Source organism: Tiliqua scincoides, chromosome 2 (assembly GCF_035046505.1).
Source record: "Tiliqua scincoides isolate rTilSci1 chromosome 2, rTilSci1.hap2, whole genome shotgun sequence".
NCBI classification, from domain to species: Eukaryota; Metazoa; Chordata; class Lepidosauria; order Squamata; family Scincidae; genus Tiliqua; species Tiliqua scincoides.
Window position 1 is genome coordinate 162196496 of NC_089822.1, and position 26029 is coordinate 162222524.

The 26029-nt window shown below is 41.4% G+C and overlaps 1 protein-coding gene across 2 annotated transcripts in view; it reads right to left on the reverse strand.

Moving 5' to 3' along the window:
* B3GNTL1 (UDP-GlcNAc:betaGal beta-1,3-N-acetylglucosaminyltransferase like 1) overlaps positions 1-26029 on the reverse strand; it is a 228675-nt gene that overhangs the window by 152114 nt on the left and 50532 nt on the right. For both annotated transcript variants that reach the window (XM_066618586.1, XM_066618585.1), the window contains exon 6: positions 20753-20848. In XM_066618586.1, coding sequence (XP_066474683.1) covers positions 20753-20848 — 96 coding nt within the window. The remainder of the gene's footprint in view (positions 1-20752; positions 20849-26029) is intronic.

Here is a 26029-nt window from a genome sequence, read left to right on the forward strand (position 1 = left end):
CCCTCTCCCACTTCTCTATATAGCCGGGTTCCCATATCCTCAGATACAGGGGACCCTTTCCACACCCCTGCACTGCTAATCCTTTTGCTTTTTCATAGTCCCAATGGCAGCATGGGTGTTTCTTGCTTTAACTCGATTAAACTGAAGATGTGACATGAAGGCTGACTGACTCCACACTAGAAGAAGACTGACAGGAGTTCCTGCTTCCTGTTATTGTTGTTACTCTCCCTGTAGCCTGCAGGCAAGCAGCCTGCATGTCACGTCTTCAGTTTAGGCAAGTTAAAACAAGTTAAAGTAAGAAACAACCGTGCTACCAGCATGGCTACAAAAAAACAAAGGTAATTGCCAAGCCGGGGGTGTGTGTGTCAGGGGCTTCTATTTTTATAGCATCCCCTGTATCCGCAGTTATGGGGGCACGCCTGCATTCCTCCTCCCTCTCCTCATGTTAATTGAACAGCTCTGCACCACACTTCCATTCTTTCTCTAAGGGCTATTAATTCATGAAAGTTAAAGTTTTTCACATAAGCAATTGTCTGCTAACACAAGGCATGCAATCAATTTCTGCTACATCTGAAAACCTGCTGTCAGTCATGCATTTGCAAAAAGTTAAGGAATGCACAAAATGCACTCAACATTCTGTGAAATATTGGAGAAGAACCCCACTGCTAAGCAACATAGCACACATGTCTGTAGTTGGTGCTTATTTTCTGCTCTGTTTCATAGCAGATCTTGTTCATGAAAACGAGATCTCTGTAAAATCTGTTGCATGGAACTCTATTCATTTGTTGTATTGTTGGCCGCTATAAAATCACAATAGGGTGATTTTACCACATCCATTTAACATGATGAAGAGGTTGTTTGCACAAATGCTTGCATAAGTTCAAACATTGGTTGACTTACATATATAAGAAAAAGGAGAAGTTTGAATAAGTAACAGAGAAGACCCATCCAGATCAAATTACTACTAACTAGGGATGTGCTCAAGTCACTGAACCCAAGTTGCGAGTCAAGTCTGGAGTCAGTGACTCCGTGACTCAACTTGTACAGTGCACAGCTGTTGCAACTCAACCCACGAGAAATTTAGAATCTTTCAAGTTGAGTCACGAGTCATTTCAAGAAACAAGTTGAGTTGCAAGTCAAGTACTTCCTCAAGCAAAACATCACAGAAAAAAAACTCCTTAAGGCCTCTCTCCTCCCCTCAATACCCCAGTTCCTGCCTCCTGAAACTACTCCCACCATGTAAGCTGCTTCCATCAGAACGAAAGTCAGCTTCCATATCGCTCATGAGTCGGAACACACACACACACACACACACACACACACACACACACACAAGATAGGGACTTGAGTCATTTTGACTCTTTTTTAGAGTTACTGGCCCTGAGTCACAAGTTGAGTCAGGGTCAGCAAAGTCCATGACTCAAGTCAACTCAAGTCAGTTTCAGTACCTTTACTGGCATACAGTTAAGAAATCATTAAACTTTCATACAACTAAAAGTTCGTTTACTTATAACATACCAACTTGCACTTAACTCCCAGAGCAACTCAAGTCTAATCAACAAGGGTCAAGTTCCCATCCCTGCTACTAACAGAGCGCAACAAACAGAGTATTTGCGACTTGTTCAGTCTGTCCATTCTCTTTCACTCTGCACTTCACTGGCTTCAACTTGAAGAGGTGCAAAAACTCTTGGGACAGAGATAACACTTTGCATTTCCAAACATTATCAGAAAAAGAAGATTTGGACAAGATGCAAGACTGCTACTCTTGATGACAGTCACACATTGGCTCAAAAACACAATTCCAGCATCAAGCTTATGCTGATTGATGTTTTCAATTATCATATTTGTTAATCTGACATAAATATTACTCAAAGATTTACTATAAATCATCTAAAAGCATTTTGTCAGCGACCAGCACAATTTTCCGATGGGTAGAGGTCTGTTATCTTACTTTAAAAAACAAAAACATTCCAGAAGAAGGAGGAAGATTTTCTTTGGAAATAGTTTAACCTAACCTTCAGCACAGAGCTGTTTTTCAGACTTTAAAATTATCTATCTGACCTTTATCAGCTCCAAATGAGAAAACATTCCCTTGGCCAGTGACACGTATTGCCAGCTAAGCAGTTTGACAGGAGGTGGAGGCTCTAAGAAAAATAAGATTCTGCAATGTGATATATAGAGGCGTTTAAGCATCAAAAAGTAAAATGGAAAAGCTTCAGTGAGGGTGCAAAGCACTTGATATTTAAACATAAATGAACAGGGCAGATATAGGGGTAGGGAGGAGGGTAGATGAGGCCAGGAAGGGGGCAGTATTGCTGGTGGCAGCACTACCAACATCTTATCCATAGAGCAGTGTTTCTCAAACTGTGGGTCGCGAGCCAATTTCAGGTGGGTCCCCATTCATTTCAATATTTTATTTTTAGTATATTAGACTTGATGCTACCATGGTATGTGGCTGCATTTGGGGAAATGTGACAGACTTGTACTTTGATAGGAAATGGGACTTACTCCTGGGTAAGTGTGGGTAGGATTGCAGCCTAGGATTGTTAAAAATTTTCCTGCTTGATAATGTCACTTCTGGTCATGACATCACTTCCAGTGAATCCTGACAGATTTTCATTCTAAAAAGTGGGTCCCAGTGCTAAATGTGTGAGAATCACTGCCATAGAGAGTTTGTTTACTGTGGGCAAGATAGGAATACAGCCTAAGTTTTATTGAACCCAATGGGCTTACTTCTGAATAAGGTAAATAACACCATTTTCAAACACCTCTAATCATCCCCTTTCCTAGCTTTGCTCCTCCAACCCGGGTCCTTTCTTAGACCCCTCAAGTATTCCTTCAAGTAAAAGAATACTTTCATTTTGCACAAACTATCCAACTGCTTCATCTTAAGCAACAAGAGAAAGGTTGTGGATAGAGGTAGAGCACACTTTGCATGCAAAATGATTCCTAGCATATTCGGCTAGGGCAGAGAAACAAGACCACCAAGAAAGCCACTGTGAGTCTGCATTGAAAATATTGCCCTAGACAGACCAATTGTCTCATTCAGTATAAGGCAGCTTTCTATGTTCTTTCTAGATTCACAAAACCTACAAAGGGAGTTGAGCAAACTCAACCATTTCTGGGTTTTAAGCTAAACTATCCCAGTCATATAATCTATAATAATAACAACAATACAGGTATTTATATACCGCCTTTCTTGGTCTTTATTCAAGACTTTATTCAAGGCGGTTTACATAGGCAAGCTATTTAAATCCCTGTAGGGATTTTTACAACTGAAAGAAGGTTCTATCTTTCAAGAACCACAACATTCAGATGTTTCTTTCTGATCTGGTTTCACATTCTGGCCTCCATCCTCCCACACTCACAGCAGATGGAATAACTTGGCTCACCATATAATCATCACCATTGTCATCACCACTGTCATTCTTAAAAATGGCGTGCAAATTGTTCCCTCCTGCAGAATCTTCATTAGGCTTCTTTCACAACTTACCATGTCATTCAGGCATCAGCCATTCACTCCACTGTGCAATAGGCATAATAAGATTTCTATACAAATTCAGCATGTTGTGGGGATTCAATTACAAAGGGCCAAATGTGTTTGCGTGAACTGGAACCTCAGTGAGATTTACAGAGAAAAGTTAACAAAGTAAAGGTGGGCCCTTTTTATCAGCCATTTTTGAACCCTCAGATTTGACTCACCAAGAGTTCAGAACCCATGGTGGAAGGCCCCACCTGATCTCCCAGACATGGCCGGAAATACTTTCCGGTTGCATCCCAGAGGCTTTCTGAGGCCTGGAGAAGCTGCATGCGGTCTCTCCTGGCCTCAAAACACATCTGGATGTGACTGGAAGACACTTCTGATTGTGTTAGGAGGTCAGGTGAGAACCCTGACGTGTGGATTTGGTTATCAACAGGTTTCGGTATCGATGGGGGTTCTGGGATGCCGAGGGCTGACTGTAAAGACAAATAGGAAGGTGGAGCTCCTTGCTACATTTTGGTTCCACAGTAAGCCAACCTTTAAAATTTGTTGATTGACAGAATCCAGGCTGCAGTTTATATTGCACCCCCCTGGTTTACTTTATAATTTCTTGCTGAAGCAACTGACTGTAATAGCTGAAATGCACAATTACTCATCATTATAGCCAAATGATTTAGACAAGTCACCAAGAGAAAATTACTGAGGAGGTAGACATTAGTAAAGGAAGTCAGTCAAGTACAAATTTTGCATACTAAGTGAAAAATAACAGAGAATTCAGCAAAAATAAGATAAAATAGCAGAAACAAACTAGATGATACATAATTCTCTGGGCTTCTCAAAACTAGGAAGGAAATGTACATCGGGTGTAGTCTGGAGAAATCAAGGAACAACAAGACCCCATGGATAAAGAGAAGTACTGGTGCACATGAAATACTCCTAAACCATACAACAGCTGTGAATCCCAGCTCAGCAACAGAACTGCCAAAGCAGCAGCCTCCCAATTAACACAAGTAAAAGACCTTTGCTTGGATCAATCACCGCAGATACTCGCCTATAAGTCGACCACACAGTTAAGTCGAGGGCATGTTTTGAGCCAACAATCATGGAATTTTCTATGACCCTCGGATAAGTCGGGGGTTAAACTTAGAGGGGTGTCTGACTATAGTTTTGTCTGATTTTACCCCAGGCCAGATCCTGAAAAATAACCTACTACTAATTGTTACCTAAGAACTGTAGCCTCCAATTTATTAAAAACATAGTAAAAGATCATAAAATACATTTTCATTCTTTTTAAATTCTGGTCTTCACCACCTTTTTGTAAACACTATCAGAGTAAGTGCACTGTAAACAACATACCAATAAATCAGTAGTTCCCAACCTGGTATTCATGTACTCCCAGGGACACTCAACAGGACCTTTAGGGGTACTTGAAAAAGAATCGAATAATGGTAGAAAAAGGCAGGTCATGCTCCAGAATGCCTTGCAAGGACCAGCAAGGCAGGAAGGGAGGTAGCTAGTTGGCTTTGAAAGCCTCACCAACAGCTAGTTTTTGGTCATCAATTCATGTATGAACCAGTGATTGAAAACCAGCACAGTAAAAAAGCTGAAACATAATATGGAAAGTGATCAATCACCCAGAATTTCTCAGCACACTTCTGGTGCAAAACAGTGCAAAGGCAGAGTCTTCTGTTCCTCAGACAGATAAAAAGAGAAAACACTGTGATGAATACATGAAGTCTGAGTTTTCATATGGAGGAGATGAGGGCTTGTATTATTACAAACATTTTGCTAATATGAAGGGTACAATTTATTATTGCCAAGGGATATGCAAGTGAAAAAGGTTGGCAACCACTGCAGGAGAACCATGAATCAAATCCACCTTTAAGGTGTCTGGTATGTTAAGCCAGAAGCTCTACATACAACATACAACATACAACCCATAACACATAACTGAGAGTGTGCAATTCAATTCACAGCAGAGAGATGCAGCTGCATATATTTGCAATCCTTTTTACTCAGAAGTAGACCAACTGCTTTCCATGCGTGTTATTCTTAAGTAATGCTGCATTGTAGCCTGGGAATTGTTGTTTCAAACGGAAAGGGGATCCCATCCTGGTGTTGAAAAAAAAGACCTCTGCCAAATGCAAAGTCTTTGCAAAAGGGAATCGGGTTGCAGCAGCAAAAGGGAACGGAGGGGAATAAAAGGTTAACTTTGGCTGAAACGTCCCAGGAAAGTAACTATAGCAACTAACCAGCTGCCTGCCTAAGCTTAGAGGAGAAAGAACCTGTTCAGAGTTGAAAGGCTCTGCCCTCTGATTGACCCAGAGATAAGGCGAAGTGAGAATTGGGGCTTGATTACTTGGCAAAAATTTCACGTACTATACCTATCTACGGTATCTCAACTGCTTCTTCTGAACACTGTATGTAATAGATGTCACCCATTCAAACCTAAATCCTTTCCTTGTGTGCAGGCACATGGTACAGAGGGAAAGGGTTGAACTTCCCAGCAGTTCTTCATGGCAGAAAGTATTGAGAGCTATAACTGTTGCACCATCATCAACATAGAAGTGTGACCTTAGGTACTGCAAGAGAACGCTCAGGAAAAAGGCAAGTGCTTTCTGAAGCTTGCAATTATTGAGTTGATTCAAAATTTTAGCCAAGGGGCTTGTACCACTACTTTCTAGCATTCAGAAATCCAGATATAAATAAATCATGCTAAATAAATAGAATTTTCTAAAAAGTTCATTCTTCTAATTCTTCCCTTTTTCCTGACATACAAAATAGAAAGACATTAATGTGCAGTTAATTTACAACTGGAGATGACTTCTCATACAAAAATATTTACATAAGAAATTCTTGTACTAGTCTTGAATCCATACAAGCAGAACTAGTAAGAAGCTGATTCACTGTGTAAAAGAATGACTATAAGTCATTCACTGAAGAAAGGAAATGGGGAGATTTGTACTTACCGTGAATCCCCCTTCTCGGATTTCCAACTGGTTTCCAGCTATAAAGTCTAATATCTGAACTGACCTAAATCACCAGAATCTATAGCCCCAATACAGACAATTGTAAAACAAGTCTCATATGCCCACAGGGGACTTACGAAGGTTTCTCAAAAAACAGACCACTGTACCATACCACAAACAGCCTTGGAAACTTACAGCCCAATCCTATCCTTACACACACACCCCAGTGCAGCCATGCCAAAAAGGCACATGCTGTAACCAGCAGGAAGGGTGGAGGCTTTGGATGGAAAAGGAGGTTTAAGTCTGATCCAACTGCTATCAGATCCACCTCCTCCTACAGTCATCCCACCCTGTCTCTCCCAACTCAGGTTCACACATCTCTGCCCTTGTTCCATATCCCCCCCACTGCAGTCACCCCCACTAGCTTACCTGCTCCACCACATAAGGAACACATTACTAGTGTTTTTCAGCAGCCAGCACTAATGGACCACTTTCTGCCAGCAGGGCAGACCAATAGGATTGGGCTGCCTGGATGTGAAAAGAGAATTTCAGGAACAGTTTCTGACAGGGCTTGAGGATTTGATCTTCTCCCTTGCAAAAAATGATTGTGAAGTTTCACTGGCCACATGTATGTCTTTGAAAACACCTAAAGTAACATTTTAGTAAAGCTGTTTCTAAGAACATAAGAACAGCCCCACTGGATCAGGCCATAGGCCCATCTAGTCCAGCTTCCTGTATCTCACAGCGGCCCACCAAATGCCCCAGGGAGCACACCAGATAACAAGAGACCTCATCCTGGTGCCCTCCCTTGCATCTGGCATTCTGACATAGCCCATTTCTAGAATCAGGAGGTTGCGCATACACATCATGGCTTGTACCCTGTATTGAGTTTCTCAAAGAAAACACCTCTTGAAAGACTCTAAACAACATTTAAAATTTTTAATACCTTACCTGATCTGGTGTGGGTTGGGTGAGCTGCTGGTACATGTGCAAAGCTTCCATTCATTTGCACTTGCAGCCCTGACAGCAGTGTAGCTTCTGTGGCACCAGACCAAGACTCATGGCAGCAGGTTATAAGATACACTGTTGAAGACCTTGTATAGGAAGGGGCCATTTAATTCCTTGGAAATGAGTGAAATTCATTGCTACTCTATTTTTCACTGAGTGAAAACTTTCATGCAACGCAAGTAAAATGAAAATTAATGAAAGGTTGAAATCATTCATAAAGGGCACAAGATGGTTCAAAGATGAGACAATGTAGTACTGACACTTTGACCTCTGACTGGAATACATCCAGGGATGAGGAAACATCTGGTTCAGGGCTGTTTCCACCTCACAGAAGTTCAAGTGAGACACAGTATTTAAAAGTGTGCACGTAACAACTAGCAGAACGCTTTCTGAAGTATTCCACCTCAGTAAATGAGGTAACATGTTGGAATGAACCTGTGTTAAAGAAAAAAATATTGGAATAGTAGCACATTTGATGAAAAATTTTTACCCTATATTTTTCTCCAACACACCATTTCGTATACAGAAAGAGTTTTATGTGAAGGACAAACATGCAGCTATGTTTGTTTGATCAATACAATCCAAGTAGTACTGTTCCATATGTTTTTCTGCTTATTTAAATTGGTCATAAATTTTCTTAGCACAGATCCTAACAAACTTTAGTATTACAAAAGTAAATGTGAGCCCTCAGATATTATGAACATTTTGAAAAGATGGATTAAATCAAGATTATAGTCTTAATTTTATTCTATGTTTATTTGTTCCTCAGGTCTACAGGCAAGTAAAATATCAGATCACCCCAAAATTACAATCCTACCACTTTCACCATATCAGCTTTTATTTAATATAGATACCTAGTCTATAGTTTAATCCAGCAGTTCTCAAAGTATGCCCCTAGGAACCCTGGGGCTCCCCCAGATCCCTTTAGGGCAGAGGTTTTCATACTGGGGCATCACAACACCCCAGCCTGTGGGCCCTGGTCTCTTTCGCCTTAAAGGGCGGGGGCAGCCAGGAGGCAGGGAGGCGGCAGCGGTGCAATCCCCAGGATCACGCCACTCAGGGGGCTGTAGGTGCTTGGCTGTACTTACCAGAGTGTCCTGCAGTCTCCTGGGGGTGCGGGGAGCCCTGCACAACTATCTGCAAGGCTCCCTGAAGCTTTAGAAGTGAAAGTGAGCTATCGCGTCCTGACCCTGCTAAACCGGAAGTGGCGCACGATCGCTCCACTTTCACTTCTACTGGGGCTGCAGGGACTGGGATGCACTCACCAGTCCCTGCAGCAGCCGTCCTGGGGTGTGGGGAGCCCTGCACGAGCGCCTGTAGGGCTCCCCAGGTCAGCAGAAGTGAAAGTGGAGCGCTCATGTCGCTGCCTTCCCTCCCCACTGCCTCCTCCTCAACCCCGCAAGGACTTACTGAGGGTTTCAAACTCCTGGAGAGTTTGCAAACTACAGCTTTAGGGGCCCCCTGAGCACATCTGGCCACCGTCTGCTCAGTCCAATATGCTTGTCCATCCTTCCCACCTCCCTTCTCCTTCCTCATTCCCCTCCTATTCTGACTGTTCACTGGTACAGATTAAGTCTCATTATTCTAGAAGGTTCCCTTCCTAGGACTCATGTGGATGGCAAAAAACAAACTAAAGCAAATCAATTAAAGAACAAAGTCTCTTTGCTCCAGTGATTTAAAAACAGCCTTGCTGATCTTTTGTAATGCACACAGAGGCAATCAGTCTCTCTCCAGACACTTAGGCTTCACTAGGAAGCAGCAATCCCTACCTTCACCAGGAGCCACAGTGAGGGGGAAAGAATGGAGGTGATAATCACATGCTCAGGGGGAAGGGAGGGGTTTGCCTTGTGCCTCAAGAGAGAATGATTGATGGATTGTCAGCTGGCTGCCCTCTCTTGCATTTATGAGACTAGTGTTAAAGAACTGTTTTCCTTTACTTTAAAGGGTACTTCTCATCACATTGAGATAGAAAAATCTGTGGATAATTAAAATCTGTAATCACTTGCATGATTATCTCTCTACAACAGTAAAAAGCAGCTTTTTAAACTGTGATTTTAAAGGGCTGCATTTTTCCCCTTCTCCAGGAATCAGCATTCCTTCTCATTTGCAGTGGCCATTCGTGTTGAGTCAAATCTGTGTATAACAAGGTTGGACCTGTACTTGGAGTTGGACACATGCCTCTGCATCCTACTAAACGTGGTGGGAGTTGTGTGTAAATAAACATATAGGAGTAGGTAGTTAGTCTTTAATCTGTTTCTAATCAAAAGAGGGAACATTAACTTCACAGAGCCAATGAGTATACTTATGCATAAAAAATAATCCTAAGTTAGTAGGAAGAACATTCAATCTTGAAATACAGACATCATCTATGCTCAAGAGTCAAGTTTTTATTAAAAAGTAGACAGCGAGACTAACTTTAGTCCCTTCTTACCTATTAACAAAACCATACAATTACAAAAGTGACTTTGTATAACTAACCAGGCTGTTGCCCACACAGGCTGCTCATACTGTCGGCCCAGCGTGCTAAGAGGAAATAGTTGCTGCCTTCAGCCTTGATCTGCCCACGTGAAACGAAGCATGCTGGCTGACCACAGAATGGCCTCTGTTCCCTTTGGCAATTGCCAACATCTGCTGGGCAGATCTATGAATAATTTTATGACAGAAAACTCTCCCCTCTCCACTCCAAGCCAAACTTCTTTTTCCCCTTTTGCACTGTACATGTCACCCGAGGCAGACTTCAATAAGGGCTCTGTTTTGTTCATAAATTAAGAATCATAAAATGAATATGTAGAGTAGCAGCAGCAGCTTTGCTGCTAACTTTTCAAATACAGTAGCCAAATAAGCACAAAAGTGGCTATCCTGCACTATTTCTAGAGTAGTAAAATGCCTGTCAAACGGTAGGAATGTTTGAACTTAAAATTTTGAAACATACAAAAACAGGAGATGGAATAGAGACATGATTGGCTTATGGCTGCTGCTGCTGCTGCTTCATACCGTAGCTGTAAGAGAACATTTTCTGTTTCTAGATAGATGTTGCAACTGCAGGGCTGTTTTCCATGTGAAATGTGACACATTGCCCAAAATCAGCTTTCTGCCAACACCTCTCCTGTTCATGCCATTGATGCAGCTCAGTACAATGACAGAGACTCTCAGCCTTCTGGAACATTATTTGAGAAGAGTCCTAACGGCATTGTTGCTACAGCAGTTGCAGCTAATGATGTAAAAGCTGCACTAAGCTCTAACCACCACCTTGTAATTTATATACCCAAATCCAAGGCTCCTTGGGTTTATCATAACAACAAAACACACACATCTACGTCTAATAAAATAGCATAGCCTTTGCTTTCTAAACTGCAGGTTGCATTTGTGGTGAATTTGTGGCTGGCCTGTGGTGAGACAATGACACACACAGCTACAAGGGAATAAAATTCTAGAAAGAAAAGGTTGAACGACATCTTGCAATAAACACTTGCTACTGTGCCACAATCAAAGTTGCAAGCTAAAGTCATGGAGCAGGCACTACCAAGAATAATGCTATATAGTATGAAAGCAGACACCAAAGTCTTGCAAGGAAACACTATCCCCAATGACAATCCATATTAGATAGAAATATATCTGAGCAGTGCAAAAGTTATGTGGTTTTAATATGACCATCTTTACATTTCATACTTCTATGGCCACTCTGAAGAAAAATGTTATTTACCGGTAATTTAGTTTTAAAGTTACAGTCTACTCTTTCCACAACCGATAACTTACAGTCACAGAACAAAACAGAGTAATAAACCCTTGTGAAATATTGCCAACGCATAACATGAAACACATTATTTCAGGCAAGTTGCACAAAAATGGTTCAAAAAAAAGTTGGTTCAAAAAAAAAGTTATTTCAGGCAAGTTGCACAAAAAAGGAGAAGCAGCAGACTTTTTTTAAGCCAAAATGTTTTCATGCTGCACTTCTAAATTGGGTTCTCTCTCTTCCCTTAGGACAGTTGCCAGTTGTCCTGAGGTAACAGTTGGGAGAGGGGCCACCTCAAATGGAAGGGGGAAGCCTTCTTTCTCTTCCCCCTTGGCAAGATGGTTCTTTTTAGTAAAAGTACCAAGTAATAAAGATAGGGTTACCATATTCCAGTTCCTCAAATTTGCACATTATATCTGATTCGCACATTATGTAAACTGAATGGTGAACTGATAAAGTGTTAAGTACTTCTGATGTTGCTTTTCCACTGTACAAATGTCAGCTTGCAGCATTGGACTTTATCCACACAGTTGCATTTGTATAACCACATTTCACCCTCATGTTTTGCTATAAAATGGTTACAAGGCAACTTATAATAGTAACATATAGCTGAATCTCAAATACCACATATCAGGATAGGATGATGATGATGGCAGGGACGGCCACAGCAGGATTTGCCTTTCTCACTGACCCTCATTGTGAGAGTCTTACCAACACATTTTGCGAGTGTTACAGACTCAAGGCTGCTCATACAGGCAGGGCTATACAGAGGCCCCCTGTATCCGTGGATTTGGTCCATGGGGGCCCCCCAGCATGCACCTCCAGAGGGTCCTCTGAGCCCAGAGAGGTCACACATGTCTGTCTGTGGCCTCCTCTGGGCTCAGACCAAGCCTTACAGTTAGCCCCAAGATGTACACATTTGATCTCTGTTGGGTACATGCATCGTTGAGCAGAAATTGTTAAAAAAAAACAAAAAACTTCTGGTTGCTCCATGAAACTGGAAGTGTCATTTTTCATGCCTTATAGGGCATAAGGGGCATTCCCTGGTATCTGTGGTTACAGTTAACCACCGGGGGGGGGGTGTTTCTGGAACTGAACCCTTGTGGATAGTAGGCCACACCTGTACTAAACTCATCATTATTTCAAATGAGTTTTTACAATAATTGTTCTACAAATACTCCAGTGGTAGGCCTGTGGGGGGGGGGAAGGGGGCAAATGCCCCAACACTCCAGATCATGTTGGAAGCCTTCGGAGACTTCCAATGCAATTCTTATGCAGGTTTCTTGAAAGTACTGTTTAAGACTACAGGGAAGCCTCACAATGCTTTCCCAGTTGGTCGAGGCTCCATTGCACTGGGTAAGCAGGGGGCCGGGTGGTGCAGGGGGCAGCATCGCAGACCTTTGCCCCGGGTTGTATAGCAGGGCAGGTCCATTACTGAAACACCTGTAGAGCCAGATGGAATCCTTCATGGTGTGGCCATCATATCTGGCATCTGGGTATGCCTTTTGAGCTTCCAGCAGGCGCAACATCAACTTTCTTTCTTGGAAGCCGATTCTCCATACTCCTTCTCATTCCTATGGCATTGTTTATGAGTTTGTGAACCTCTCTCACACTCACATCAGTAACTTCTCCTGGCTCTGTCCTCTCATGACAGTGTGTCAAGCTTTTTTTTCTAGTCTCCCATCCAATTTTCAACCAGGACAACTCCTGCTTAACATTCTTTGGGCAGCCTTCAGCTCAACCACCTGACCATGTCTCCTCTAAGTAGTACTCTGCTGATGTGGGATTGCACTGTAAGTCACTGGGTATAATCTTGTTCAAAATATGGAAGACTGAACAGAATTCTGAGTACTTGCATTTTTATTTTTAAAAAATGTCTTGGGTGGAAAAGAGTTTGAACACAAATTCAAAACAACAACAACTGCATATTTATACAAAATCCAATTCAACTTTTTAATTTATTCAACAAAATTGATGAACTTGATCCAGTGAGAACAGCTTTCAAAATCTGACAGTCATTTAGCAGTAATCTTAGATATTACATTCAGTAATTATTTCACCATTAAGTACATTCTTAAATACATTGGATGGGTTAAGTGATACCAGTTTCCCAGTGTCTCTATGTCTGGATTAAAGTCACTTAGCAGGAGTTTTAAATCACTAAGTTTAGTAATTTGGAGTCAATTTTTTTGCTTGGAGAGAAGTTGGATGGACTAAAACCATGTTCCACCAAATATTATACTGGAAATACAACAAGGAGCTTCATAAGTGCATAGTGCCCATAGTGCAGCCCAGCAATCAGAAATTTCCTTTCTGATGGAAATTTCCTTTCTGATGGAGTAAAAAAACTCATGGATTAATTTTTTAATCATACCATGGCTTCAGTTCAATATTATTTTATAACATAATTAGCTCTTCCACAACTACTACTGAAAACTAATTTATCAACTTATTTATCCAATCTGGAATTTCCATCCAAAGGTCACCAAATCACTTAGACATATCTTCAAGCATATCCAAATGGTCATCAAATAAAGTTGCAGATCATCATCTTTTATCCCATCTTTCTCGTCAAGCTCAGATAGGCTTGGAAATTGGTATAGTACATGGCAGCCTATATTGTTCTTGAATAGAGTTAACTTTTTAAATAAACATAGAGATGTCTCAGGTTTGGCCTTAATAAGATTGACCTCATTTCCTTGCAACTGCAAATTCATTTCACTGTACTTTGCAAATAGTTCTAATAAATAAGTACTGTCATGCTTGATCTCTTTATCACTGAGCAATGCACTTGTGACTTCAAAAACTCCACAACCAAGTGAAAAAGGCACAAACATCTTGCATAGTCACCTTTTAATAGCCAACAAAACTTTAGTATAAAGCAGCAAATGTTCAAAATCTTACTCATTCTCAACAGAGAGCTCTGATAGAACTTGATTGTATTCACTGCAGTAATGACAGTTTGCAATGACTTGTGCAGGTGATCACAGAATTTTTGCAACCAGATGTGGACAATGAATGACACAGTGAATGGTAAAAACACATGGTACTGCTTTTTCAGAAAAGCACAATACCCATAGTGCACAAGCAAGTCTGTTAGTAAGTGGAATATCATTATCCTTGAAGAATTGCTCAACACCACAAAATATTAAATCCCCCCTCTTTAATATCTGTTCTTAGTTGCCTTGCAAAAAACTCGAGTCAAACTTTAAAGCACACATTAGCAAGAAGCAAAGATTCACTGCCTGCCAAAGATGACTCATCCAGCTGTAATGCCCATTCTGTTGCCCTTAGCATGCTGCACAATGTGTCTTCCACATTTTCAGCCATTTCAACCACGTGCCTTTGCACTGAATTGTAGCCGAGATAAACTGTCTTAATTATACTGTGTGGTGATTTATGCAAAACAGCGCTCAGAACCTCACTAACTGCTGGTAGGATGAATTCTTCACCAAGTGTATGTTGCTTTTCAGACTTAGCAATCAACCATGAAATGCTGTATGATGCACACAAACTATCACGAAACACTCCAAAACATGCTACACAGCATTGGCCACTTTTGAAATTTGTCACAAAGTAACTGGAAAAAATGTTAAGTTGTCAGGTTGTGCCTTCTTGAAATGTTCAATCAGTCTCATTAGAAAAGACCTTTCCACATATTAGGCACATCGGCAGCTGCTGATTTGTTGGTGCTGGTATAAATCCACACTTCAAAGTATTGTCTATATTTCGTCAATTTTTCTGCTTCTGCCATTTCTACCCAATGACAATAAAAAAACCACACACAGCAATGACAGTTTCTCAACACATGGTATACTTGGACTAGAGCTCTGGTGATTTATTCATTAAAAATTTCAATGTTTTCCACTGGATTTTAGCACTATACAGAGGCAAAAATTTGGAGTGCCATTTGCCAGCATGGTGTCGTAATCCCACCACCTCCAGCACCCCTACCGCTCTCATGCCTCCTAGAGCTGCCTTAGGTAGCTCTAACACAAGGAGTGGTATCATCAACTTTGGGAACCACTATTCTAGTGGTTTCCCATATTAAATTGTCACAGACTCAGGGCTCAATCCTAACCAACTTTCCAGCACTGAGGTAAGGACAACGCAACTCTGAGGTAAGGGAACAAACATTGCTTTGCCTTGAGGAGGCCTCCATGACCGCCCCCCAACTGTGGGATGACGCACAGGCCCCACTGGCACAGCTATGCCAGGGTTGGAAAGTTGGTTAGGATGGCGCCCTCAGTGTGCAATAACCCTTGGGTGCGAGGGGGTATGGACATGGGACTGACTTTCCTGGACCGAAGAAATACCCGATTGTAATAGCCTCTCTCATCACCATGTTTTAAGACTCACAGGAGTTTAAGATGTCATAGAGAATAATGACATTCTTCTAAACACGCTGGGCTACCACCAGCAGAAATAGCATTTTGTACCTAAGCGTTTCACAGGTCCTGAAAGTGCTTTTATAAGCATATTTTCCTTCTGATAACAGGTGCAGATTATTAACCATGAAACAATTTAAATGTGTTCCAGCATGGAAAATTAAAGAAAAAAATTCCCCTCAAAGAACAAAACCTCCCACCATTGTGCATAGTTTCTGTTTCAATAACTGGTCCTTTTTAAGACAGTAGCAACTCATACATGGCATTTCCTTTCACGCTGTTGGACTTAACCATTTAACTGTGATAAGCTACTCTGAAGGATGCAAGCTGAATGTTTTTCTGCAAGATCTGATGTAAAAGGTTACATTTACCCACATCAGAGAAGCCAGCTCATCCACGGAAAGGGCAGAGGCCCAACAGCTCCCCAGCAGCCTGATGCAGACCACTTCCTTCTCTTTTCACGCACCGGATGCCTTACAACCACTCACATTTCCGCTTGGGCTAGGGCCTGGCTAACATTCTGCTAACCACAGGGCCCGTGCGTGCCCTACCTCCCTCTGCTTGTGATCAAGCTACTTCTCAAAACGTGCTGTATCTGCACATTAGGCTTTTAGAAGAACTAAAAAGTTTGATAAGAAAATCTGCAGCAAACGTGTACTTTACAAAAGTCAAATACTGTACCTATCCTCAGAAATATTCACCATTTGTTATGAAATTGTCTCTTCTGTGGCCTCTGATAAACATTATGCTCCAAGTGTATCAATTGCAATTCATTAATACCTCTGTGCTTTGGGGTAAAGTTCAGAAGTTTCATAGGGGTTCCTCTGCAGATATAACTCATAGTGTATATTACAACACACACACACACACACACACACACTTTGTGAGCTTTTAAAACAAATTTTTTCAGTGTGTGTGTAAATTCCTCCCACAACAACTAACAGTAAATATTGCATTTTAATTTTTAGAGGAAATATAAAAATGTCCTACCACTTGGGCAGAATTCAAATCCTTTCAGCCAATGGTTTTTTGGCCTAGTTAACAACTGTTAGATTCAGCCCAAACCTATGTCAGCCTCCACCGGCAGGACAAGCATGTGCACTGTCACAAACATGCCATAAGGAGGCCAACACCTGAGGTCAGCACTTGTTGGAGCAGGTAGGTGCGCCACAAGACGGAAGGAGAGCAGAATGGGGACAAAGAGGGTGCAACGGGGTGAGGGGAGGCCAGCAGGCGGGTGAATCAGGCCTGGGAGGGGTGGGGATGGTAAAGGAGGATCCCACAATATCTGATCCATTTCCTAACCCTGAAATGGGGCGACCTGGATTTGCACTAGCTATAAAGTTGGTGTGGATCCTAGTAGCCCCATAGGGACTGCTACAGCTTTACCCAGGTCCCCTTACCTCAAGGAGACTCCATCAGTCACAATTTCCATACTGGATGTGGCGAAGGCTGCACCAGCCCTGATGCACCACAATGTGGGAATGTGATTAGGATTGAGCTATCATTATTCATCAGTAAAATGGATTGGTGACATATCGTTGGTAAATTACTTACCATATAGAATTGTAAAGAGGAAGGAAAGAGTTACTGTACACTGAATGCTATTGAAATTATTTCTGTTTCAAAGTACATAGCCTGCCTGCCTGTCTGAAAATAGGTAGACATCCAGTTCCAAGTCAAGGTGGCTAGCAGCAACTGTGGGCCGATGGTACTCAGTTCAGACTATACTTCATATTCCAGCCCTTTCTGCACATTTGTAGTGAGAGCATGCTGTGATCATACATGTTCTGCCCACTTTCTGGCACAGCCAGGCTTTTTAACTTAATCACATGGAAGGGAGAAGTTTGAACTTTAGATGGCATTATTAGCATTAATACCAGAATTAGCAGCACTTCCCTGCAATTAAAACCCCTGTGTGTTGGGAAGTAGGTGAAGGATGTTCACAGCACAAATGTGTGAACAGAAGCCCGTGGGCTAAATATTGTTCCAACCAGCTCTGCATCAATGTATAACTTTCCATTCTAGAAGCACACTAGGTAATCAACAAGGCAGCTATGCCCAACCAAGATATGCTTCCCAAAGCATTATGGCACTTAATTGGCAGCAGCCAAGAAAACAACCAAAGGAAAGGAGACTCATAGTTTTGGCCTTGCAAGCATGTACCAATAAAACCAGATCCATGCACAGCAGTGGAAGATAAAGTATCCTTTTCAAGATGGAAGTTATTAGCTTTGAGAAGCCTTTATTCAGGATTTCCAGATCCTTATATAGCAATCCTCATTCCTATAGACCTTGCACAAGTTCATATCAACTTCTTTTTAAAATGAAGCAACCCATTTTATGACGTGTGAAGTTTCTTTAACCCATTTGTGCTCGGCCCACAATGTACACATTTGGTCCCTGTTGCATATATGCAACGTTGGGCAGAAATGGCTCAAACCTGTTTATTTCTTGTTCATCCCTCTGTTGCAAAAATAACGTGGATATGCTGTTGTTAGGAACTTCTCTATACAGGCTGAGTCTCATTATTCGAGTGGGTTCCCAGAACTCACATGGATGGCAAAAAATCGCAAGATAGCAAATCAATTTAAAAAACAAAGTCTGTTTCCTTAGGTGATTTAAAAACAGCCTTGCTGACCTTTGTGATGCTAAGATAGAGTCATTAAGATGACAATCCAACAATCAGCCTCTCTCCAGGCCCTTAGAAAGGATTATCTTTCTTTCACCTGTTCAGGGGGGGTTCGCTTAGAGAGAGAATGATTGATGGATTGTCAGATGGCTGCCCTCTCTCTAACTATTGTAAAGGACTGTTTTCCTTTCATTTAAAGGGTACTTCTCATCATGCTGAGATAAAAATCTCTACAAAAGTAAGAAAAGCATTTTAAAGAGGTGCATTTTTCCCCTTCTCCAGGGATCAGCACATTCCTTCTCATTTGCAGTGGCCATTCATGTTGAGTCAAATCCATATATAAATACACCTCTTCAACAAAATGGAAATGCAGGACATTCTACAGAACACCATTTTCAAAAATATCTTCTGCACTAGTTGACACCAGCCTATATGCAGGATCTTTCAAGCTTGCATTTTCATTCCAAAATTCCATTAAGTCTTCATTTGGGTCATTTACACAAGCTAATGTATACCATCGACTTTCTCTATTTCATGTACTATCCATTGTGAGATATAAAAATAACTTGTCTCATACTTCATTCAAATGATTAGCTGTAACTGTGCCTTTAAAGTAATGTACAACATATTTTAAATCCATCATCATGGTTTTCCCCCACAAATTTATATTTATCTTTTAGCAGTGTGCAAGGATGCCAGCAACATTAGAGCAGAGAGGAAATGAAACTGAGTTTATACAATATGAAACCTAACAAGGATGCATTCCTCTCCTCAGCAACTTAAGCCCAATAAAATTAAAAGCAAATATCTTCCTGCCATAATACCACAAAACCAAAGCCCAAAATATGTGCTGCTTAAGGCATACTGGGATGATCTGCCACTAACCAGTCATTAGATTCCTCATCATGTTCTGCCAGTGCTTTTCTGTCAACTAGAGAGGTTTCTTCAGCAACAGTGCTCATTTTTGCCAAAATCTCTTTTTGTTCAGCGATAGCCTAATGAAACACTTACCGAGACAAATTTGACGGTTTCAGTTGTCAAACTTGCATCTTACTTAAGAACAAAGCTGGGTTTTCAATTTTTTAAATGTGCATTATTTATGTAACCGGTTAAATTCCTTCTATGACAAAATATCTCTCTTCCTCGTTTCTTACATAAAAGTATGAACGTGTAGTTGATCTGATGGGATGGGAACTGACAGCAACAAATGCAAAACAACCTTTAAGTCTAACAAAAATGAGTGTGAAACCAAAAATAAAATAACAATAGCTTCAAACTACTGAAGGCAGGCCAGTATTACTCAACAATCACATGTACCAAAATATGGAACTGTAAAGATGTATCCTGTTTGTGCAATTATATACATATAAGAACAGGGGTGTCAAACCCATTTCATATGGAAGGCCACATAGCATTCATGATGCCTGCTGAGGGCCGGAAGTGATGTCATTAGGTGGGAAGTAATGTCATTAAACAGGTCATAACCAAAAATAAACACTTTTTTCTCACTTAGGAACTCATTAGCTGCAAATAACAAAAGAGAAAATATAAAAATCTTGATCATATTTCAAGATATGGGAGAGCCCAATTTTCACGTGAGCTGCCCTTCCTGCAGTAACACCTCAGAACTACTCAGCAGCTGAAAGCCTGAGGGCTGTATAAAAAGCTTCCGCGGGCCGCATCCAGCCCCTGGGCCTTATATTTGACACCCCTGTATAAGAGTTTTAACCTATTTATCTAAGTACTCCATTCTTATTCCATGTAGCAAGCAGAATATGCAAGTTAAGACATTTGGCAAGCTATCATATGCTATATTATTGGTCCAGGATCACGCAGACCAATAATGGTGGACCCAGCTTCCCAGCTGGGTGGAGATTTGAATTCTAATCTCTTCAGACAAAATTCAGCATTCTAGCATTCATCACATTGGCTCCGGCTCTCCCACAGAAAAAAACTATTACAGAATAGTTGTAATTGGCCTACTCTCTTTCGGTGTAGGCCACCTCACATGGTTGCTGTATGGATAAAATATGGTAGTTTTCATCCATGTATGTTACTTATTCTAATTTTCATCCTGTAACAACCTCAGTTACAGGAAAGGCTGGTTTACAAATGCAATTTAAAAAATAATAAACTGTTCCATGTAATCTTTGGAAACCTGAATCAAAACTGTCTTGTTTCTCATGTGTAACACTTCGTAAAAGAAGCCAAAGGGATACATATTTCTAGATGATGAACTCTAGCATAATGCTTTTGAAGTCTAATGAGTATATAGCACAAAATCCACTAAAAAGTCAATCTACAGACAATTTGGAGCAAGAAACATGGAAAATACCCCTTGAATTCAAGTTTAATTCTTTTTCCCTTCTTCAAGTGTTGTTCAAGTCAGTAATAAACACATAACTTGTACTAGATCCTGTTACCCAGTGGATTTACATCAATCATGCATGCATTTCCCAAATGCTTTAGTCAAATTAACATAAAACAGTATACAGGTGAAAAATGAGCCCTCTGGCACATCAAGAGGAACACTAAAAATACCTGAGTTACAAGTTGCTCATTTGTGAGATTATTGATCCAACGAGTGTATCGCTCAGTTGCCTCTGCTGGCTCTCTCCTAACCTGGCACCCTATAATCTAAGAAAAAAAATAAGGACATTTCAGTAGCAGTTAACAAAACCAACAGAAAGAACTTCAGAGTTGTCTGAAGAAAACTCTTTGCTCTGAATGATAACAAGAAGTTAACACTGACCTTTTATATGTACATTGAATCATATTACCAACTCTCCCCAAACCAAAAGTTATATATGGCAAGATACAGCTATTTGCCCTGGAAATTCTACTCCCTCTGTTTGAAATGTGATTTTTCTCCTCTAAGCCAGGGGTGTCCAAACTTTTTCCAGGAGGGCCACATAATCATTCTGACATTGGCTGAGAAAAAAAAATTAGTTTACATTTAAAATTTGTATAAATTTACATAAATGAATATTAGAGATGGAACTTATATGAATGAATGAAGGTTTCGCAATAGCTCAAGGGCTATAAAGTTATTGTGCAAAGCAAGGTTGGCCTTTCCTTTCCTTCCACTGCTGCTTCACAGACATAAAGCAGCAAGCAGTGGAGGGAGTCCCTTGGCCCACAGCTCGCATGAGAGGTCAAACAGTCAGCACCTGCACTGAGAGTAGTCACATTGGGCCAGTACGGGCTCCAGCAAATCTCCAGAGGGCCAGACGCTCATTGGCGACTAGATGCTCCCCATGGGCTGGATTGAGAGTCCCCGAGGGCCACAAATGGCCCCTGGGCCAGGGTTTAGGCACCCCTGCTCTAATCACTAGGATGCTTTCTGTGGGACTTGAGACTGATCTAGTTCAACAAATCTATTCTCAGACCCAGTCCTGAGGTGACAATTAGGCAATAAATTTAAATATTGAATACAAGTTCCCGTTGCTCTCAGTACCCAGGACTTTGCTGATACAGGATCAGCTAATTGTGCAAACAAAAGACATCAGAACTTTGGTAATGTTAGAAACCAAGAAAACCTTCAAACAAGTGCTACACTGTTTGATTCAGATGTTTTCATTCAAGCAGCTGTGACAGGACTACAACCTGATAACATTAGCATGGCATACACAGATATACTTCCCCCACTTTGCTAGGCTATGTAGCTGGCAGGGCCTCCAAGGGAGTTTGGCCGTTCCCAGTAATGATGTATCCAAAGAAAGCAGAAGAGATCTCAGGCTAATGTTACTGATGTTTCACACCTGCTGCACCCTTCCTCTTTCAGGCTTGGATATGAAAGTCATTTCTTTAGAGCAGCTGGCAGATTCTATCTGTGCCAGAAATTAACATTAATATTAGTGCATTCTGAATTCCAAGCATTGGTTTTACATATTACTGTCTTGTTCACAGTCAGTCACAAAGTACCTTTAAAAAATTTTTAAAAATGCAAATGTGTATACATAAGGCATGCTCAATTTGTGGTCCATGAAGCAGAATGTTGCTCACACCGCTATACACCATGGCTTGACAGAAGCTCAATAAGCCTCTTTCTTCACTCACTGCCTGAGACTTTAAAAACAGTGGGATTGTCAAACATTTGGCAAGCTACAGCACGTGGCTGGGTCACAAGTTGTCCAAAATATATTTTGGATTGCCAAATTGGATTGCATAAAGGCTCTTACGATTACTTACATATTTGCATTACAACACAAAATGTCAGCTGGGGGAAAAAGTCAAATCAAGTATCCAATAATAACAATTGCCTGGATGTTGGTGTCAGACACACCTTATGAAGCAAATTTCCATGCCATTTCTAACTGTTAAAATATTTCCCAGACAGGTGTGACTATGCTACCACAGTTCATTATTTTTTTTAAATACTTCAACACATTTAAGTTCATTCTCCTTCTAGTATTTCAAAGAAGCAGACCTCTCTATTATCCAGAATTTGGGAGAAGCAATATTTTAAAGCTGGTTGGAAACATGGTCCATCCTAAACTAATTGTAGGTGGGTTATTTGCACTTAAGAAGAGGGCATTACACAGAGATTTGCTTGTACATATTAAGCAAGACAGACTACCTTTCTTTCATTTCATGGGGTTAAAAAATAAGCCTTATGCACACGACGAATTGTATGCGGGCAAATTCAACCGAGTAGGTGAAAAAAGATGTGAAGTGCTGGGCAAACACAATCTTGTCTGACTGAAAGGCATTCCATAACATAAAAGATAAGAGAGCTCAGCTTCTGTACACAAAGCAGACTGACCCGGCTAAAGCTACACAAATATAAATTAATGAACAGCTGCCAGGAGGTGACAGAACAGTGTTAGTATTAGCTTTCTTATGACCAGCTTTCCAATTAAAGCAGAATGTCTTAATGCAATGGTACTCAAACTTTTCCAGCCAGTGGCTCCCTTGACCCCTGTAGCTGTTGGCCATGACTCCCCATCATGTTCCTGAGGGCTGGAAGTGACATCATTAAACAGAAAGTGGCCAGAAATATTAAGTATATTAAATATATTAAATATATTATAATATTATATTCATTATAAAATATTAAATATTAAATATATATTAAAATTATATTAATCATATCATTAATTAAATGCAGATATTAAAAATATATTAATACACAGCAATATACATGCTTTATAAATTATAAGCTGCTGATCACTGTTGGAAACAGGATGCTGGAGTAGGTAGATTTTTGTAGGAGGTCCAGGAAGACTCTTTTTTTTTTAACTTTGTAAGCATACCAACAGAATTGTTTTATCAAATGAACTTTGTGAACAACCAGTCTGACCAACATTACACACACACACCCCTGAGGAACCCAATCCAACTAGCCATTTCTCCCATTCTCCTTGGATAGGATTGAACCCTTTATTAATTTAATGAAATCAAATTTTTCCAGCAGCTGGTGGGGAAAACAAAAATAGACCATGAAAATATATTCAGAGCTGAGAAGGGTTTGGTTAGGAAGCTGATTTGTCTCCTATACTAGGAGATGCACAGCTAAAGCCTATGCATGTCTACTCAGAAGTAACTCCCATTAGAGTCAATGGGGCTTACTCCCAGGAAAGTGTGGATAGGATTGGACTGGCAATCACTTCATCAATGGCTGATAAGTGTTCCCTTCAAATAGCAAGATTCATCACTTTAAAAATACAGCCTCTAATTAAACAACAAGATTAATAAATCACTTTAAAAACAGTACCCTCTTTCTGCTCCTGGCAAAGTAAAGTGTGTGCTTGTCTCTGCCCCCCCCCCCCTTTGCCAACTGCATGGAAGCAACTTTAAGACCCCTGGTGACTGGTAAAATAGGAAGCGTTTTATCTGGGGAGGGGGAGGAAAGCAGGAAGGTTTGGAGATCGAAAGGGGGGAGTAGAAGACGGAGGGGGTTGAAAAGAGAGATTTAAGAACATAAGAACAGCCCCACTGGATCAGGCCATAGGCCCATCTAGTCCAGCTTCCTGTATCTCACAGTGGCCCACCAAATGCCCCAGGGAGCACACCAGATAACAAGAGACCTCATCCTGGTGCCCTCCCTTGCATCTGGCATTCTGACATAACCCATTTCTAAAATCAGGAGGTTGCGCATACACATCATGGCTTGTACCCCGTAATGGATTTTTCCTCCAGAAACTTGTCCAATTCCCTTTTAAAGGCGTCTAGGCTAGACGCCATCACCACATCCTGTGGCAAGGAGTTCCACAGACCGACCACACGCTGAGTAAAGAAATATTTTCTTTTGTCTGTCCTAACCCGCCCAACACTCAATTTTAGTGGATGTCCCCTGGTTCTGGTATTATGTGAGAGTGTAAAGAGCATCTCCTATCCACTCTGTCCATCCCCTGTATAATTTTGTATGTCTCAATCATGTCCCCCCTCAGGCGTCTCTTTTCTAGGTTGAAGAGGCCCAAACACTGTAGCCTTTCCTCATAAGGAAGGTGCCCCAGCCCCGTAATCATCTTAGTCGCTCTCTTTCGCACCTTTTCCATTTCCACTATGTCTTTTTTGAGATGCGGTGACCAGAACTGGACACAATACTCCAGGTGTGGCCTTACCATCGATTTGTACAACGGCATTATAATACTAGCAGTTTTGTTCTCAATACCCTTCCTAATGATCCCAAGCATAGAATTGGCCTTTTTCACTGCCGCCACATGTTGGGTCGACACTTTCATCGACCTGTCCACCACCACCCCAGGTTCTCTCTCCTGATCCGTCACAGACAGCTCAGAACCCATCAGCCTATATCTAAAGTTTTGATTTTTTGCCCCAATGTGCATGACTTTACACTTACTGACATTGAAGCGCATCTGCCATTTTGCTGCCCATTCTGCCAGTCTGGAGAGATCTTGCTGGAGCTCCTCACAATCACTTCTGGTCTTCACCACTCAGAAAAGTTTGGTGTCGTCTGCAAACTTAGCCACTTCACTGCTCAACCCTGTCTCCAGGTCATTTATGAAGAGGTTGAAAAGCACCGGTCCCAGGACAGATCCTTGGGGCACACCGCTTTTCTCCTCTCTCCATTGTGAAAATTGCCCATTGACACCCACTCTCTGCTTCCTGGCCTCCAACCAGTTCTCAATCCATGAGAGGACCTGTCCTCTAATTCCCTGACTGTGGAGTTTTTTCAGTAGCCTTTGGTGAGGGACCGTGTCAAACGCCTTCTGAAAGTCCAGATATATAATGTCCACGGGTTCTCCCGCATCCACATGCCTGTTGACCTTTTCAAAGAATTCTATAAGGTTCGTGAGGCAAGACTTACCCTTACAGAAGCCATGCTGACTCTCCCTCAGCAAGGCCTGTTCGTCTACGTGTTTTGAGATCCTATCTTTGATGAGGCATTCCACCATCTTACCCGGTATGGATGTTAGGCTAACCGGCCTATAGTTTCCCGGGTCCCCCCTCTTTCCCTTTTTAAAAATAGGCGTGACATTTGCTATCCTCCAATCTTCTGGCACCGTGGCCGTTTTGAGGGACAAGCTGCATACCTTAGTCAAGAGATCTGCAACTTCATTCTTCAATTCCTTAATAACCCTTGGGTGGATGCCATCAGGGCCCGGTGACTTATTGATCTTTAATTTATCAATGAGGTCTGAAACATCTTCTCTTTTAACCTCTATCTGACTTAACTCCTCGGTCAGGAGGGGCCGTTCGGGCAGCGGTATCTGCCCGAGTTCTTCTGCCGTGAAGACAGATGCAAATAACTCATTTAATTTCTCTGCCATCTCTAAGTCTCCTTTTATCTCCCCTTTCCCTCCCTCACCATCCAGAGGGCCAACCGCTTCTCTGGCGGGTTTCCTGCTAACA